Source organism: Clupea harengus, unplaced genomic scaffold, assembly GCF_900700415.2.
Source record: "Clupea harengus unplaced genomic scaffold, Ch_v2.0.2, whole genome shotgun sequence".
Classification (NCBI taxonomy): Eukaryota; Metazoa; Chordata; class Actinopteri; order Clupeiformes; family Clupeidae; genus Clupea; species Clupea harengus.
Window position 1 is genome coordinate 10,447 of NW_024879610.1, and position 17,926 is coordinate 28,372.

At 45.8% G+C, this 17,926-nt stretch overlaps 1 protein-coding gene across 1 annotated transcript; it reads right to left on the reverse strand.

The window, feature by feature from the left end:
- Positions 1 to 7,214: 7,214 nt before the first annotated feature.
- On the reverse strand, positions 7,215 to 16,312 carry LOC122129255 (RNA-binding protein Musashi homolog 2-like). Its single transcript, XM_042704242.1, has 5 exons — positions 16,070 to 16,312; positions 15,676 to 15,716; positions 15,279 to 15,360; positions 14,852 to 14,936; positions 7,215 to 8,433 (listed from the first exon to the last, which is right to left on the reverse strand). Exons 1-5 carry the CDS (start codon positions 16,129 to 16,131, stop codon positions 8,161 to 8,163), a joined length of 543 nt encoding a protein of 180 aa, XP_042560176.1. The 5' UTR covers positions 16,132 to 16,312; the 3' UTR covers positions 7,215 to 8,160.
- Between the last annotated feature and the right edge of the window lie 1,614 nt (positions 16,313 to 17,926).

The window sequence follows — 17,926 nt, forward strand, 5'->3', positions numbered from 1 at the left end:
TCTCTCATAGCCACGTTCTCACTCCATATCTCCTTCTCTCTCTCTCTTTTCCTCCCTATAATCTTTCACTTCCTCTCCAGTCCTCTGCTTTACTCTTCCTCCCTCTGTCTTTGACTTTCAGTCTCTCTCCATCTCTCCACCTCTCTCCTTCACTGTGTCCAACCTTCCTCCCTCTCTCCTTCTCTCCCTCTCTCTCCCTCTCCCCCTCCCTCTCTCTCTCTCTCTCTCCCTCCAGTGTTTGTACCCATCCCAGCAGAAGAAGAGTTCAGCTCAGTTAAGTCACTCCTCTTCAGTGCAGACGGGGACTCAAAGCAGCCACAGCTGTTACTCTGAGATCTCTCTCTATCTCTGTCACACTATCCCTCCTTCCTTTCCTCTCTCTCCCTCTTTTACCCTTGTACCCTCCTCCCCTCTTTCTCTCTCTCTCCCTCTCTCAGTCTGTCTCTCTCCCTCTCTCTCTCTCTCTCTCTCCCTCTCTCTCACATTGTCTCCCTCGCTTTCATTCCTCTCCACCCTCGCTTTCTCTCTCTCTCTCTCTCACACAGACACACACACACACACACACACCAGACTCCCTCTCTCTACCTCTTTGAGCTTAAGAGCCACCCTGGTAAAGTTCTGATAAATATATCAGTAGGCACACCTGCGTGTCTGAGGTCCTCTCCTCCAGCCTACAGACACTTTAAGCACAACCTGCTGCCCCAGCCTGACGCTGCCTCCCTGTTGCCTTTCACTGGGAGAAATCTACTTTCTGACACACTCCACATGAACAACTCACACCCACACACACACACACACACACACACACAGGAGATCCGAGTCAGCGAGGTGCAAAGTCATGCACAACAGCCCGCCGTGTGTGTGTGTGTGTGTGTGTGTGTGTGTGTGTGTGTGTGTGTGTTCTATCGGTCCAACACTCCTGAGCAAACACACTCGCGTGGATATCGGACTAATCCTCTTTTTTATCAACAGGACTCCTATGACACGTTTGTATTTACCTCACAACAAGCTCTATTTATTGTGTTAATTAGCAATTACACAGCACAGTGGCGGAGGGACCAGCGAGCTTGTTAAGAAACAGACCGTGACGTTCACTCTGTCCACTACAACCAAGCAGCAACAGCACTATGATGGGGAGCGGGAACAGACCCAGATAGCTTTAGCTAGCCAGTAGGCAGGCAGCCTGGGACAAAGCTCAAATAAATACTACATGAATGTAAAAATAAACAAATAAATAAATAACCCATAAAATGACAATATGATAATATGATATATAATTCCTCCTGTGACATTCAATCAGTTCTTCATTTCATCTCAATCAATCTTATCAATTAATCAATCAGTCAGTCAGTCCATCAAATGACAGTTTAGTGGGGCCGCCTGGTGATGTTTTTTTTCTCTTCCAGCTTGATGGACAGCGGTCAAGGTCACAGCTCAAGGTCACAGCTCAAGGTCACGGCTGAGGGCGACTCTGTCAGGCGAGCGTCGCTGCTGAGAGTGCAGCGTTGGGAGAGGCTCAGAACCATCTGGAACATTTTCACCGTCTCAGCGCCGCCGCCGCAGCCATTTATTTATTTACCACTGCAGCGCCGAGACCTGCAAATGGGGACGCGCCGCACCGCTCCGCACCGCTCCGCACAGCACCGTCAACCGACGAGAGAATGGCAAGCGGCGAATGTGATGTGAAAGTGCCGCGCCGTTCCCGAGGACTTAAATCAGTTCGCGGAACAAGTGTAGCAGAAAATTGATAATTACTCTCGGCACAGCTGGGCTCAGTCATCAGGTATGAAAAGCAACACGCAGTCAAAAAACATGATCAGAGCCGAAGTGGAGGAAAAATGAGAATACAAAGGAAGAAGAAGAAGAAGAAGAAGAAGAAGAAGAAGAAGAAGCAGAAGAAGAAGAAGAAGAGGAGAATTGACAGGTCTGTCTGCCCATGTGCTGCCACTGTGTCTGGGTCATGAGGACACAGAGTCTCTGAGGGCCCCACAGCACTCTCTGCCCCCTAGAGTCACCCACCCTGACTGTTCAAACAGGGCTGCTTCGGCTTCACATCCCTAAACCATCTAAAAAGAGGGTGCAGGCCCAACACAGCCCCTCTATAGGGAGGCTAGGACATACACAACCCTCATCTGGAGCAGGGAACCAGGCCAGGCCAGGCCAGAGGCAGGCTCTCATGAAGAGGTGTCTGCTGTGGGCTTAGTCAGTGTTGGACGGGGGGCCGGGGAGCTACAGGCCAGGGCTCCATCGCTGATCTCCTCTCCTCTCCTCTCCTCTCCTCTCCTCTCCTCTCCTCTCTCCCCCTCTCCCCTCAAGCCTGGCTCTGCTAATTACTGTCATTTACCATCAGTCAAACACTTGAGCCATGTGTCCATGTCTATGCCCATGTCTATGCCCATGTCTGTGCCTGTGTGTGTGTCTGTGCCCGTGTCTGTGCCTGTGTCTGTACCCATGTCTGTGTATGTGCCCATGTCTGTGCCTGTGTCTGTGTTGGTGTCTGTGCCCACGTATGAGTCTGAGCTGGCTAGTCATCTAGAACCTCCACTCCTGGGTACATACATGCAGACTGCTGCTGATGCTACAGCCACTGATAAGCACGTACCTGCAGAAACCCTGCTCAATGCATTGCCAACCGCTAGCCAGCCCGTTTATACAAAAGACAGACACACACACACACATTCAGGAAAACAATGCCCTCTGACACACTGCATGTGTCGTACTGTACAAAAGCTCAAGCATGTAGAAGAGACTTCATGATTAAACACAAAAACACACTCCAACGTGAGCTCTGTTGACTAGAAATATCGGTATCCCGCTAACAACTCCACACTCCACTCAATCAAATACTTTTCTAAAGCACATTGTATTTCTCTTTCTCTTCTTCTTTCTGTCCGTTTTGTTTCTTTTCATCCTCGTCCAGACCCTTTAGAATACGAGACGATAGGCCACGGGGTTATTCCATCGCAGAGCCTGCGACCCCCCAAGAATAACAGGCTTTGCCCGCCGTCTCCACCTTCCCCAGCCCACAGGGTGTGTTTGCCCCCCCGATGAGCCTTCCCACCCGGGGGTGAGAGCGAGGTGACGATAAAGCAATCCCATCAACTCAGCGCTGATTGATCGACTTTCTGCTACCTCCCCACCCCACCCCTCCCACAATGATCCAGGTTAGCTCTGCCAGCTATCGGATTGCTTCTTGTTTTCAGTGAAAAGTCAATAGGCTTCCAGTCCGTGGTTTAAACTCCCTTCAAAAGTGCATTTCTTTTAGAACATGTCGCACAGTTAACAGACACACGCGAAATAGCAAGTCTACTGCCTCTGGGCCTATGCATTGGACTGCCTTGTTATGTTGTCTGACTTTTCCAGAAATTCACTCTGGCACCCTGGTCCTCATACGACAGGACAATGTTGACTAGTGAAAGTGCTTTCAACAGGCCAAGGGGAAAAAATCAGGAAAGGCCCACTTTGTGACTAAATGAATTACGAACATGACAGCTTTTTGCCATGAAGGAGGTGGCAGGCAAACCAGGAGAGTGTAAAGTTCTCAATCTGCTACCATGAGAACGAGTCAGACACTGACTCTGACTGAAGCACATGCTGACTGCTCCACTTAAGTAACAGGATCCAGATAAAAGAGTGCAGAGTCATGTGTGATTCTGGGATAGAGTGAGGAAGAGAGGAAGTAGAGAGAGAGAGAGAGAAGAGAAGAGGGAGGGAGGGAGGCGAGATGGCAGAGGGTGTATAGAGAAATGACGGAGAGAGGGGGAGTGTGAGAGGGGGATGACCTAGTAAAGTAACAGGCTCAAAATAAAAGAGTGCAGAGTCATGTCTGATCCTGGGAAAGAGAGGAAGAGAGGAGGTAGAGAGAGAGAGAGCAAGAGAAGAGAGAGGGGGGATTGAGAAAGGGTACAATGAAGGAGAGATGCGCAGTGTGAGAGGTAACAGGCTCAGAATACAAGAGTGCACAGTCATATTTGATTCTGGGATAGGGAGAGGAAGGGAAGTTTTATGTTCCGAAACTCACACCTTAAGTCTACAAAAACAACACGTCACATCACACGGTCTCTGAGCTCAGTATAGTTTGGTCTGCGCTTCCTTAGGTCTGCCCACGGCACTTTGGACTGGCTGATGTCGGCAACATTGGCCTTAGCCTATGGAGGTGAAATATCAACATATAGATGAAATGTAGTTCATAAACAATAATGCCAATATCAGTATAACATTTTACGAAACTGCACTATAAGTCCGAGTTTTTGAGTGTTTTTTTATTTTTTGTTTTGTTTAGCACAAGTGGACAAGCGCTAACGTTGAACCCCGTCACATCATGACATTAGTATATCAGATAGCTGAAGGAAATGTCTTCACCTGGGGTACGGTTGCCGCTGGCAACTGACAGGGAAAGAAATGGTGGCAAAATAAAAAATGTAGGCGCACTGGCGACCATCTTAGTCGCCATCTGGAGAAACACTGTGAGATGCGAGTACCCCACTGAAGTTACAGGCAAATAAAAGAACGCACAGTCATGTTTGATTCTCTCTGTCTGCAGGCAAATAAAAGAACGCACAGTCATGTTTGATTTTGTCTGTCTGCAGGCAAATAAAAGAACGCACAGTCATGTTTGATTCTCTCTGTCTGCAGGCAGGTAAAAGAACGCACAGTCATGTTTGATTCTCTCTGTCTGCAGGCAGGTAAAAGAACGCACAGTCATGTTTGATTCTCTCTGTCTGCAGGCAGGTAAAAGAACGCACAGTCATGTTTGATTCTCTCTGTCTGCAGGAAGCAGAGATGTGAGGAGGAGAGCAAGAGGACGGGGACAGCCTGACATCTGTCATCTGATTGGACACTGGACTTGTGTGGACAACCTGATGCTGACATATGATTGGACACTGCAGTTGTGGGGCAGATTAATGCTGACGTTTGACTGGACACTGGATTTTTGGGGCAGATTGATGCTGACATCTGATTGGACACTGGAGTTGTGGGGCTCCCTGGATGGGCTATGTAAAAAAGACTTTGTGTGTGTGCGTGTGTGTGTGTGTGTGTGTGTGTGTGTGTGTGTGTGTGTGTGTGTGTGAGAGTATGTGGGTGTGTGTGTACTGTGTGTGTGTGTGTGTGTGTGTGTGTGTGTGTGTGTGTGTGTGTACTGTGTGTGCGTGAGAGTATGTAAGTGTGTGTGTGTGTGCGTGTGTGTGTGTGTGCAAGTATGTGAGTGTGTGTGTACAAAAAAACGTGTATGGCCGCAAGAGGGATGTGAGCAGGGGGTCTATTCCCCAAAGAGCAGCACCTTTGGACTTCATTAAAAACTTGGCTTGGAGTTTTCACACTCTGAAGCACGCGCACACACACACACACACACACACAAACACACACACACACACACAGTTCCTGCACCATGGGACAACCGAGAGCTTTTCCTCTGCAGCTAAGAACATTTAGAGCACAACGGGTCCCTGAGTGGAAGCATAGACTTACTCACACACACACACACACACACACACACACACACACACACACACACACAGCAGCGAGGAGAGTGACTCGGTCACGGTGAGAACTAACCTTCACTGAGTGAAGTCCACTCGTTCCCCCTCAAAACTTCGACACCTAACAATGGTTTGTATGTCTTTCTGACCTAGAGCAAAGTCATTATAGGCAAGTCTCATCACTCGGCAGCCATCTTGGCAAAGCCAGCTATTTTGGGCTAACAAAATCAGGCTCCTATCTAAATGAATGGGGAGAGATCTGTAACTCCACATAGGATGGTCAAACAGACATTAAAAATACATCGCGTGAATCCGCATTAAGATCTGACATAAACTGTGTGAAAAAAAGGCTTAAAAGACTTTATTCTAGACTAAAAGACTTTATTGTTGACTTGCTCACTGCCCATGCAGCACATTTTGCAGTGCGGCTGTTTACTATGGTAACGGTGGAACGTTCAGGTGAGGCATCACCGCTGTTTCCAACAATGTAATGGGCTCTTTATAACACATAATCCGCCATGTTTAGCATTCCAGAATGCCCATTCATTTTCCCGTCAGGGATTTGTCTCCGTCCCTTATAGCGTCTCTGCCTACAGCCTCCATCTGTCCAACCTAACAGCATCCAGGTGCACCCTCATTGAGACCATAACATTACCATACTGCAACCATTCCATTAAAAGGATCTTCTCTCCATCAAGCAGCAGACAAAAGCTCTATCTTGTCAGCCCATTTTGGGTGATTTTATATCCGCACTAAGGCTACGGCACGCGGTGCGGTGCGGTGCGGCGCGAAGGCCGCTCTCGGCCAGTGAAACTTAATGAGGCGATCTTGGCAGGGGTGAGCGTGGACACAGATGAAGGGGTTAACAGAGCCGGTCAAGCCCACATGAAAGCGCTCGCGACTCGCCTTTCATTTCCATAACAAGCCGTTGGAGCTCGCCTTCCCCACTCAAGTGGTCGCAATCCCAGCGGCAATTAAAATCATGTCGGGACACGCTAGGGTGTGCTGTGATAACGCTGCGTGAAGCAGCAGCGACGACGACAACAACAACAACAACAGCACCAGCAACGGCACAGGCACACCCGCTCATCAGGAAGGAGCCATCGGCATCTCTGGCAACAGTCACCTCAGTTCGGAGTAAGATGCACATCGACACTCAGCTTTCATGTTGCCTAAAAACCACGAGGGAGTCTTCGGCGTGAAGAGAACAGAGCCGCTGCCGTCTCTTCTGTGATAATGCCCTGGCTTTGACAAGCTCTCTCTCTCTCTCTCTCTCTCTCTCTCTCTCGCTCTCTCTCTCTCCGTAGGCCGTGTCCCCACAAGGTCATCAGTCTCACACAGGCTATGGCTACCAGAGAGAGCGGTGCAGTGCACGCTAAGGCTCCTTAACGCACGAGTTTCAGGCGCTGACAATCCCAACTGCTGGAGTGAATGACATGGGGAATTTTGTTCAACCTTCCTCAGAGGTTGAAAAATAAACAGCATGCATGAACACTGAGTGAAGATGTGTATTAACGTGATGTGTGTTTGTGATGACAACCAGCCAAGAACAACAGGGTTTGTGTCCTCCAGTCAGGCACACACACACACACAGAACCAGTGTGGGGTAGAGAGGTTGGCTTCAGTCTGATGGGAACTACGGTCTATTCCTTCTCCATTAACCCCCCTCCACACACACACACACAGACACACACACACACACACACACACACACACACACACACACACACCAAACGGCCCCTATAAAAAACCCACTTCAAGACAGCGGCAAAACACCTGCAGGCGACGGAGCAACTGCCACCTGCCACCCACCCCAGCGCCCTCAGCACCCCTCCCCCTCCCCCCTCAGCTCTAGCACGGGCAGGAAGGCACAGAGGGCAAAGAGAGGAAAAAAATGACATCCCGCGCTTCCGAACGCCATCCTCGGAGCGCCTCCGACTGCTTAAGGAGGCCCCCCCGAATCAATTTCACATGAAGGGAAAAAGCTGTGTAATGCTAATCTATCTGCCTTAATCCTATTGCTCCGAGATCCTTTGAAATCCACATTCTCTGCTTAATACTGAAACAAATAAACCCTCTTTTCTTCCCTAATGAGCTTGCCCTTCAGCCTGCCATTTCAAGTCAAAGGAGCACTCATTTCCCTCACACCGCAACTCATTTGTCGCTGTCTTCTGACGACAGACAGAACAAACAGAGGCATGACAAATTCATACATAAAACAGCAGAAAGACATCATTTTTTTTATACATTTACATAAAACTCAGCAGCACAGGGGCTGTGTGTTTGAACCGTTTCTTCCGTTCATCTTCCACACCCTTGGACAAGAAAAGGTTAACGCAACGAACAGGCAAATTAGGTATTTAAAAAAAAAAAAAAAGCAGTTTCTCAACCATATGCCGCTACCCTGAAGGCACCATGTGCCCTGGCTTTGAAAAGCATTCACTACGAGTTCCCCACTTCACTCAGAATACCTCTCTGTGGCCCACCCACACTCGGGGAGAAATCCATTATTGATCCGGGCTCGTTTTGGGCCTCACACGGCCCCGAAGCCACCAGACGCCACAGAGAAGAACACTTTCGCAGCTAAGCTACAATGCAATGCCAAATAAAGGGGCTATTACTTCAAGACCAAGCTCAACACACACACACACAACACACATCTCCTTATCACAGGACAGAGTCAGGAGAATATTTCAGCTGGAATCACATTGCACAACAAAAGAAAAAAAAGCACCCACATTTCAAAAGCAGTCATGAAACCACCTGTTACACTAAGAGCTGACACTGAGTCAAAGGGTGCTTCTAGCCAATGGAGTGCAGCACTACAGTCAGCAGAGAACGGATCGCTATGCAACCTAGTAAGTGTGGAGAGGTGAAACAGCAGGAGTGAGAAAAGCTTCAGCTGTCTTACCTTAGGTTGAGTGCGTCGAGGGAAGGCAACTTTAGGATCAATCTGTGAGGGGGCAAAAAGAAACATGATTTAAAACACACTCAACACACACATGCAGGCATGCTGCCACTGACAACATTAATATAACATGGAACATTTATATGAGATGGATCTCGTACATTTACGAGGCAATACATTCAAAATATATGGGAATGTAATGGCTTTAGTATTATAATATACAGACACTGTAAAAATGAATAGACATTTGCCTCAGATCAATCTGTTTTGAAATGTCTGTTTTATTTACTTTTTTTTTCTTTTGTTTAACTGTTGTTGGGGCATGCTGTAAGAACCTTATCAATCTCGAATTCGTAACGAAGAGAGAAACTATTTCATGCACCGCGCCCCTGTTGCCCTCCACCAACTTTAATACGAGGCTCCTAAAGAGAAGCTTCGAACAATCTCATCCGCACCGACATAGTCAAGAGGAACACTGTAAACAGATCGAAATCGTTCTCTTGCAGAAAATGACTTGCTCGCGTCGGGCCAGGCAAAAAAAGCTTTACATTGATGCATATTTCTCTTTGTATGGATTTGATAGTGTGCCTGCGGGGCGGGCATCATTATCAGCATGGCATCATTATAGATTCAAACAGTCTTCACGATCAACCTGCATGACTGCAATACCTTCTAAAGGAAGCGCGCGCACGAGAGAGACAGAGAGAAAGAGAAAGCGAGAGAGAGGGAGAGAAAGGGAAGAAAAAGGGATGATAAAAAAAACCAGACAGGAATGAGACAAAGCAAAATGGACCGCGGTGAGATTGGGGTGCAATGGGAGCCTGGGTGGATACTGCCGCTTCATACAGGAAGATAATAAAAGGATGAATTGGCTCCACTCTGGACAATGATAATAGGCTCAGTGGTTCCCCCAAGGCGAGCCCAAACGGCACGTAGAGGATGAGGAGGATGAGGAGGCTACGCCGGCTTATTCTGAATGGCAAAGCGAGGGCAGGCAGCCCAGACGGTCTGGGTTCAGGCCACTCTGACACGTCTGTGACTTCCGCACGTTTGAGAAGATGAGAAGCCAGCGCATCAGAGAAGAGGTTACGCTGAGGAGGGCTACGGTCGCCCCTCTCCGTCCGCTCTGACGGCACGGAGGGGAACGTGACGGAGTGCCGCAACTCTTTTTCTGCGTTAATTCAATCTGATGAAGCCGTGATTGTCATCTCTGTAAAAGATGAATTCAGTAACACCTGGGAATGCTAACCCTCTCCGTAATGAATTGCATGTAATGATTCGTTTTAGCAATTAACCTCAGGCTTCACCAATTCAACCTCAATTACTCTGTGAAAACTCGGCACATTTGAGCAAAAACATTTCATGCTTCAAATATCAACATGCATATACTTCTACTTCCCTGATCTGAATTTCTTTTCCAGGCATTAATCTCCATTCTGAATTTCTTAAATTATAGCCTGGGATAGAACAGAAGAAATGAGAATAGAATGACTTCTGCTTCTCTTGTTGGCTTAGCATAAGGCTTTGAGATCATTTTGTGGGTTATATGGCCGAGTATGGTGAATATTCAGAATATAACCAGAGTCTGCATTAACTATTTCAGCAGTTACCATCAGTTCACATTTACAATGTTTTATTATGCTCCTGGCTATGAACTGCTTTCCTACAGAGTTAAGTATACTCACACTGTTATTTAACACTGGTATACTCAAACTGTTATTTAACACTGGTATACTCACACTGTTATTTAACACTGGTATACTCAAACTGTTATTTAACACTGGTATACTCACACTGTTATTTAACACTGGTATACTCAAACTGTTATTTAACACTGGTATACTCACACTGTTATTTAACACTGGTATACTCACACTGTTATTTAACACTGGTATACTCAAACTGTTATTTAACACTGGTATACTCAAACTGTTATTTAACACTGGTATACTCACACTGTTATTTAACACTGGTATACTCAAACTGTTATTTAACACTGGTATACTCAAACTGTTATTTAACACTGGTATGGTCTGTGTACATACACTGTCCATACACCTTTAATACCTTCACATCCATAAAGCTATCCATCTTTCCATTTCTCAAAGACTCCACGATCCTTTCACAATCTTTTGCATTTGTTTTGTATATAGAACTCTACCTCCACTGGCCAAGGTGCAGAGCTCTAGTGAACGTGGGACCTGAGAGGGAGTCAGCCTCCTCTGCCTCGGTGCTAGACCCATATAGCTATACTGCCACACCATAAATTAAATAAACTGACAATTCTGATTCATTGACTGTGTAATTATGGCTGTCGGGGACTGCTACTACAACAAAACAAGATTTATGACTCCGACAAGCTTTTGACGTGCTTCAGAAAAGACACGTATGATGGGAACTAAACAGCCCAGCAGGACAGGAAGTTCAGAGCCCAGAGAACAGGAAGAAGGTCTGAATCCACCACTTTCAAGAGTTCCCATCAGGGTAGATTTACAGAGAAAAGCTGACTCCATAATGAGCTACAGCACACATGCAATAGATCTAAAGGAGCCTGTAAACAACACTCGGGGAGCCGTAAATTATTGGCTGTTGCCATTTCTGAGGACTGAGTAGGAGATATGACTTGTGCCGTGTGCAAAAGCCCATTAACACTTTCATATGAGCAGCAATAATGAGCAATACTGTGCATCACAACAATCCAAGGCCGCTTAAGTGCATCGTCTGTCATTTCAACCGACTCGCGAACATTAAGTTCTGATTTCTAAATATGCCAAGGCAATGACGACAAAATCAGATGCAGAATTTTTATTTTTTTATTTGTCTTGATAATATTTGGAGACGTTTTCTACGACAGAGGCTTTGCTTTTTGTCCCCCATTCAAAGACAGACAGCGCAGGAAACGTCAGCTACTGCTGTGACCCTGCGTGGCCCAGCCTCGCTGCTAACCAGGGTGTGAAAAGGTCCCTGTGTTAACAACACATCCTGCCATTTATCCTGGGCTGTATTTATCAAACGCTGTTCTGGCAGAACCTGGAGTAATCCACTCCACGTATGCTCAGCCGACTGCTCCACCTGCAAACCCAGCAGGTCAAACAGTTACTACATGAAAGGAGAGAGAGTGAAAAAAAAAAGAAATCTGTCTCGTTTTTCTTTTCCCTTTCATCTTGTTTTAGCCTCTTGCAGCACCCTCTCCTTGGGCCCTCTCTCACTGGACGGCTGGAAGAGATCAGGGCAGAAGGCAATTGCTTACATTCTTAGTTCAGATCCGGCAGCCAGATTTCATATATTATTGCTGCCTTGTGGTAAACTCCCTGTCTCGTCCTCTCTCTCTCTCTCTCTCTCTGGATTCTCAGGATGTCTCTCGTTATCTGATTTATTTTTCTGAGTGGCAGAAAGGCATTCAGAATTGTTTCTTTTGTAGAGCAATCAACTTGTGTATGACACATATACATACATATACGTACACACACACACACACACATATATATATATATATATATATATATATATATATACACACGTACACACACACACACACACACACACACACTTGAGATCCGAGTCAGCGAAGTGCAGTCATGCACGACAGCCGTGTGTGTGTGTGTGTGTGTGTGTGTGTGTGTGTGTTCTATCGGCCCAACACACACATACAACTGCTCAAAGGTTTGGAATCAGAAAATGATTTCCAGGAAGACACATTTTTATCCATGCAATAAGGTGAATGAATTGAAAATATAGCCAAGACAAATTCTGAAATACTCATTTGAGCTTGTGATTTAGCTTTCACTAAACAACCCTCCATTGGCAGCATGACAGCTTGCCTTCTTCTTCCCCTAGTAGGTATTGCGTAAGTTGGAGCGAGGGTGCATGGGGTCTCTGTCTTGATACAGGATGAAGCTACTCTCCACGGTGTAAGACATGGCAATGAAGTTGTTGTCAAAATGGAGCTTTACACCTCCTTTCATTCTGTACAAATAACACACTATCCCAGCACCAAACCTCCCCCAGACCACCCAGATCACATTTCCCCCTCTGTGCTGAGGAGATGGTGTCAAGCACTTATCCACTCCTCCACTCCTCTCCTCTCCTCTCCTCCTCCTCTACTCTCCTCCTCTCCTCCACTCCTCCACCAGCTTTTCATCTCTTCTGCGCCTCACAGAAGTTTCTTCTCCGAGATCCAAACACCTCAACTCAGATGTGTCTGTCTAAAACATTTCTTCAATCATCTCCCACCCTGTTTCTATTTGCTTTGGCAGATTTGAGTCTCTCTCTTTCATTGAATACGGCTTTTTCTAGAAGGCCAGCATTCCAGACCCTCTTCACTGATGATGATGATGATTATGATGATGATGATGATGATGAAATGGTGTTTTGTGGGTGTTATTTAATGAAGCTGCCATCTGAAGACCTGTAAAGCATCTGTCTCTCAAACTATCAGAGCCACAAATGTCAATCAGGGACGATGACAGTGTAATTTTCTGCATCTTCACTCAGACTGGGTGTAACTCTGCACAAGCCGCGTCCTCGCTGAACACACGGCTATCAACACAGCCCTCAAGCCAATCCTCCAGCCTCCATTCTGAACACACGGCTATCAACACAGCCCTCACTTAACACACGGCTATCAACACAGCCCTCAAGCCAATCCTCCAGCTTCCATTCTGAACACACGGCTATCAACACAGCCCTCAAGCCAATCCTCCAGCCTCCATTCTGGACAAACAGCAGGTCAGCTGGCCCACAGTCTTGCATATGCGATGTAGTGATTAATTAAACGCACTGTATCATCAAAATGCAAAGGGTATAATGCGGCTCCCTCGGAATCCGTAATGCAGATGATTTATTAATGGAATTCCTAAGACCAAAGACCATTGAGGAGACAATATAGTGTTCACTTCCTGATATACTGTAGGTCATTGACAGGGGCCATGATTCCCCTCTCATACATCTAAGTCAGTATACGATAATAACATTATCATACATGTTCTGACTCACGTGTGTGAATATAAGTACAAGCATCTACGCTAAGAGCATAGTAAGAAGATTTGCATGGCTCTGTGTGTATTTGCATTTGTGTGTGTGTGTGTGTGTGTGTGTGTGTGTGTGGGTGTGTGTGTGTGTGTGTCAATATGCGTCAGTGTGCATACTTGCACTTGTTTGCTGTACGGCATCCTCTTTCTTGCTTGCGACAAACAAACAGTTGTTACAGGTGTTGCCAGTCCCTCAGCGCATGCAAATCAAGACACCACTATCTTTCACTTTCAAGAGCAAAGGCAGCCCCCCCCCCCCATACCCCCCCCCCCCCCCAATCCCCCCCCCCCCCCCGTGCAGGCCTGTCCAGCCCGGTAAACGCACAGCACACACACACACACACCCCCAGCCCCAATTCTTCTGTAATTTCACCCCAGCTGCCGCAAAACAATGTGTTTCTCTTTCCAAATCTATCTGACAGACATATTCTCCGACATCTGAAGTTCTCCCTCGTGTCGAGGCAGCAATCAAAGCATTTATTTTTTCAAGATGCGTCGTTCTGCCGAGCGAGACGAGTGAACAAGACTGTGTTGCTCCAAGACCCCCGCTGAGCGCCAACTTCAGACAAATGTGACTCTGCAAGACCTCCCTTTATTCGAACCTCTCCATCAGCCTCCAAAAAAAAGACAACAAGCCCCAGCATTCACTCCACTTCCTCAGATGACAGATTCATGGCCAACCCTGACGACGAGTGATGAGAGCTATTAATGCAATTAATATTAAATCTCTTTCGCTCCTGCAGGATGTGTGTGTGTTTGTGCGTGTGTGTGTGTGTGTGTGTGTGTGTGAGCGTGTGTGTGTGTGTGTGTGTGTGTGTGCGTGTGTGTGTGTGTGTGAGCGTGAGTGTACATGAAGGACATTTACTGTTTGTGATGCAGTGTTCAAAGCCAGAGGAGGGGAACTTGTCTTTTTCTGATTTGGGTCTAATCCGTTAGTGTTTGTGAGAATCACTGGAAAGGGCTTCATTCAGGATTTAATCGATAACAGATCACAGTCTGATTGTGAATTCTTTGAAGTGTGTGTATGTCTCTGGTGTGTGTGTGTGTGTGTGTGTATGTGTGTGTGTGCACAATTTATGTGTGTGTTTGATGGAGGGATGAGAGGGAGGTGTGTGTCATTTTACTTCATTCACAGAGATTTGCAAGGAGTGTAAAGCCACATCTGAAGCGTACAACAGCAAATCACAGCAGATAGCTCATTCAGAAGCCACCCAAGTGGACGGCATATTCAGGGGGGGGGGGGGCTGCTCAAAATGTCTCAGGCAAACTGTCCCTACACACTACTATAGACAGGTGAGTCTAGAATATTTAATATCTTTAATATTTATTGTGTAATCCAAAAGATCCTTTTAGACAATACTTAGTAATAACAGTGATTCATTTAATGACAAAAAAAAGAGAAAATAGACCAGAAAAACTTGATTGGTACCTACCGTCTTTGAGTCTAATTCGTGGTGTGTTTGCGCTAAGACTTTATCTACGCTGGCGGCATCTGCAAATGTAACGAACCCAAATCCTCTGCGTGACAAAAAAGATAAACACAGAAATTATCGTTAAACTGTGCACTCCTTAAGGTAAGTAACATTCTATTAATGAAGAAAAACACATACTCGAAAGGCAGACAGTGATATAATATTTCATTTGAACTCTTAAACAATTCTTCATTGCACGTTATGCAAATCTCAAAACAAGCCTTGACACTACAGTGTTGCAGTAGTCCCAAGTCAATGTCAAATTCCATTAGCGCGCAGATTTATACAGCTACCTGCGTTATAATATCCACTTCGGCAAACATGTGCAAACTGGATATGACACACGCACAGATAAATCTACACCAAATGGAAAAGTTAATTGTTTTACCTGGATCGTTTTGTCGTAGGATCTCTCATTACCATACATTCTCTTATTTCCCCGAATTTACTGAAATAGTCTCTAAGGCTGTCTGTGGATAAAAAGAGAGAGAGATGCCGTGTTACGTTTGAGATAATTCATGCAAAATTCATGTCTCACCACTCTCACTCTCAGTGCGCTTTCGAAAATGCACCATGACACAAATAGGGGTCGAATAGAGGACTTGAATTTACTGGAAATCAAAATAACCTTGCGCGCACCGAGGTAGCTTACACACAGCACGCATCCCATACATAGCGCTGCACACGCACACACACGCACACGGACATATCGCAACTCGCCCGAGCGTGGTCAATCAACAACCAAACAACTAAAAACAAAGCGGAACAAAACACTCCAGACTCACCTGGTGATGTTTGCCAGCTGAGGCCACCGATAAACATTTTACTGTAAGAAGAAAACATACTAGAAGTGAGTCCAGATGTCAGATCGGCCATTTTGACGTGTTAGTACTTATAAAAAGCAAGACAGCAAAAATAGAGCAATATGAACTGTCATATTCGCTGTCTGGTTAAAATCTAATATGTTCTGAGGAAGAGGCCACTCTTGCCTTGCATAACATTAACCCGAACACATACAGCCAGTGCCTGCCCGCTAGCTACCCAACTGCATCCGGAAGAGAGGACGAACGCTTGTGCGCTTACACAGTGTGTTTCAACCAGCGGTACCTTTCCAGTACAGAATTTAGCACATGAAATGTTTCGCATAAACAAAAAGTGTCCAGACATGCATCGTCTTACCCCGGGTCATGTTGCGAATCATTTGAGTTTCCAGAGGTGGTTTGGCTCCCGTCTCCTTCCATTGCTAATCAAACTACAGGCAGAAACTAACAAACACACACAAACACAGCCAAAGCAAAGCAAAGCCCCGCTATGAAAATATTACTGAACCGGGAATGCAAGCGTCACACGTGGGATCAGCACAGCCTCTTCCCTCCCCTTTCATGCCCCGAGTGGGGCGGTGCTGAAGTTCGTCACCTAACCAATCCAATTGACGTCACGGCGAAGAATCCGCCCATTAAACCTGAAACCACGCCCTCTACTGGTCGACCAGTACTACTGTAAATACTTGAATGAAGGGCAATTTTTGATATATTTTTTTAAAGAGATAAAAATGTGTTTATTTATTAGCGTAGATTACTACTACACTTTCTAAAATACCACAACACCAGATTAAAACAAAACCCTTCTTGATATAGCAAAACCCCCTTCAACACATAGGGCTACCTCTCTGACTAGGCAGGACTCATTACTTGGGACACTGATAAACATTCATAGATTATATGTTTCCAGAGCCTCTTTTTCCTCATGTAAGACTTAGACTGTTGGAGGGGCACCTGTTCACCTCCTGCAGGTCTGAGCACTGTTACAGATTGTGTACTGCTCTCAAAACATCTACTGGCACAATGATGGATAAAAGCACATCAATAAAACAGTAAAAAAAAATTCTGCAACCGGTTATTGCTCCTTTAAAAAAAAATAAAAAAAAACGGTTATTGCTCCTTTTTGAAAAAAAAAGCTTTACTCATTTAGCCCCAGAGTGTATAGCAGAGAACTAGTATTTTGGACACATTGACATTTGGATTCTTTGCTTTTTCTATATTTTCTGCCACACCAGTGTAGCCAAGCTGGTAATTACAGTGTAACACACCGAGAGGCTGGAGAAACAATATATTGATATTGTTTATCCAGGTACAGGAATGTTCAGGTTAAGTTTAGGGTTAAGACAACAAACAACTAAAAACAAAGCGGAACAAAACACGCCAGACTCACCTGGTGATGTTTGCCAGCTGAGGCCTCCGATAAACATTTTACTGTAAGAAGGAAACATACTAGAAGTGAGTCCAGATGTCAGATCGGCCATTTTGACGTGTTAGCACTTATAAAAAGCAAGACAGCGAAAAGAGAGCAAAATGAACTGTCATATTCGCTGTCTGGTTCAAATCTAATATGTTCTGAGTTGGTTGTTGATTTAGGTTCAGATTCAATGTACTGTGACACACTGCTGGTAATTACAGTGTTACAAAGCACTTGATGGTATAGCTATAGAAGGTAATCTGCCGTAAGTATGTAATGTAAGAGGTTAACATTTTTTTCATTAAAAATGTGTGTTTTGTTCTATGTTGACGTGATACCACTGACTGCTTCCGTGAAGAGGCTCCGGTCATGAAGTACCTGATGGCAAAGAAGGTCATTGCTAATCACATCCTTCCCTCTCAAGTCTGCAAGGTCAAGGGACAAAGGCAAGGGCAAGTGTTCATTTCAGTCATACAGGCGTCAGACCCACTCAGGTTTGCAACCACTAACAGGCCTGGCTGAAGGGGAGTGCAAACAGCAGACAGAGGGGATGGAAATCAGATTGGGTCTTAGAAACCTCTGACCTGGGGGGGGGGGGGGGGGGGGGGGCAAACCTGACTAAGTTCACGAAGAAGAGTCCTGTGGCTTTGTTTTGCTAGGAGAATGATGCTCATAGGGCTCTTCTGTTAGGAGGTTAACCGCTTCCGCTGAGTCAACTTACCCAGGTTTACATACTTGGATACCCCCCTGAAAAGCTAAACACAATGACAAAGATGGTAGATGCCACCAGATAGAAACTGG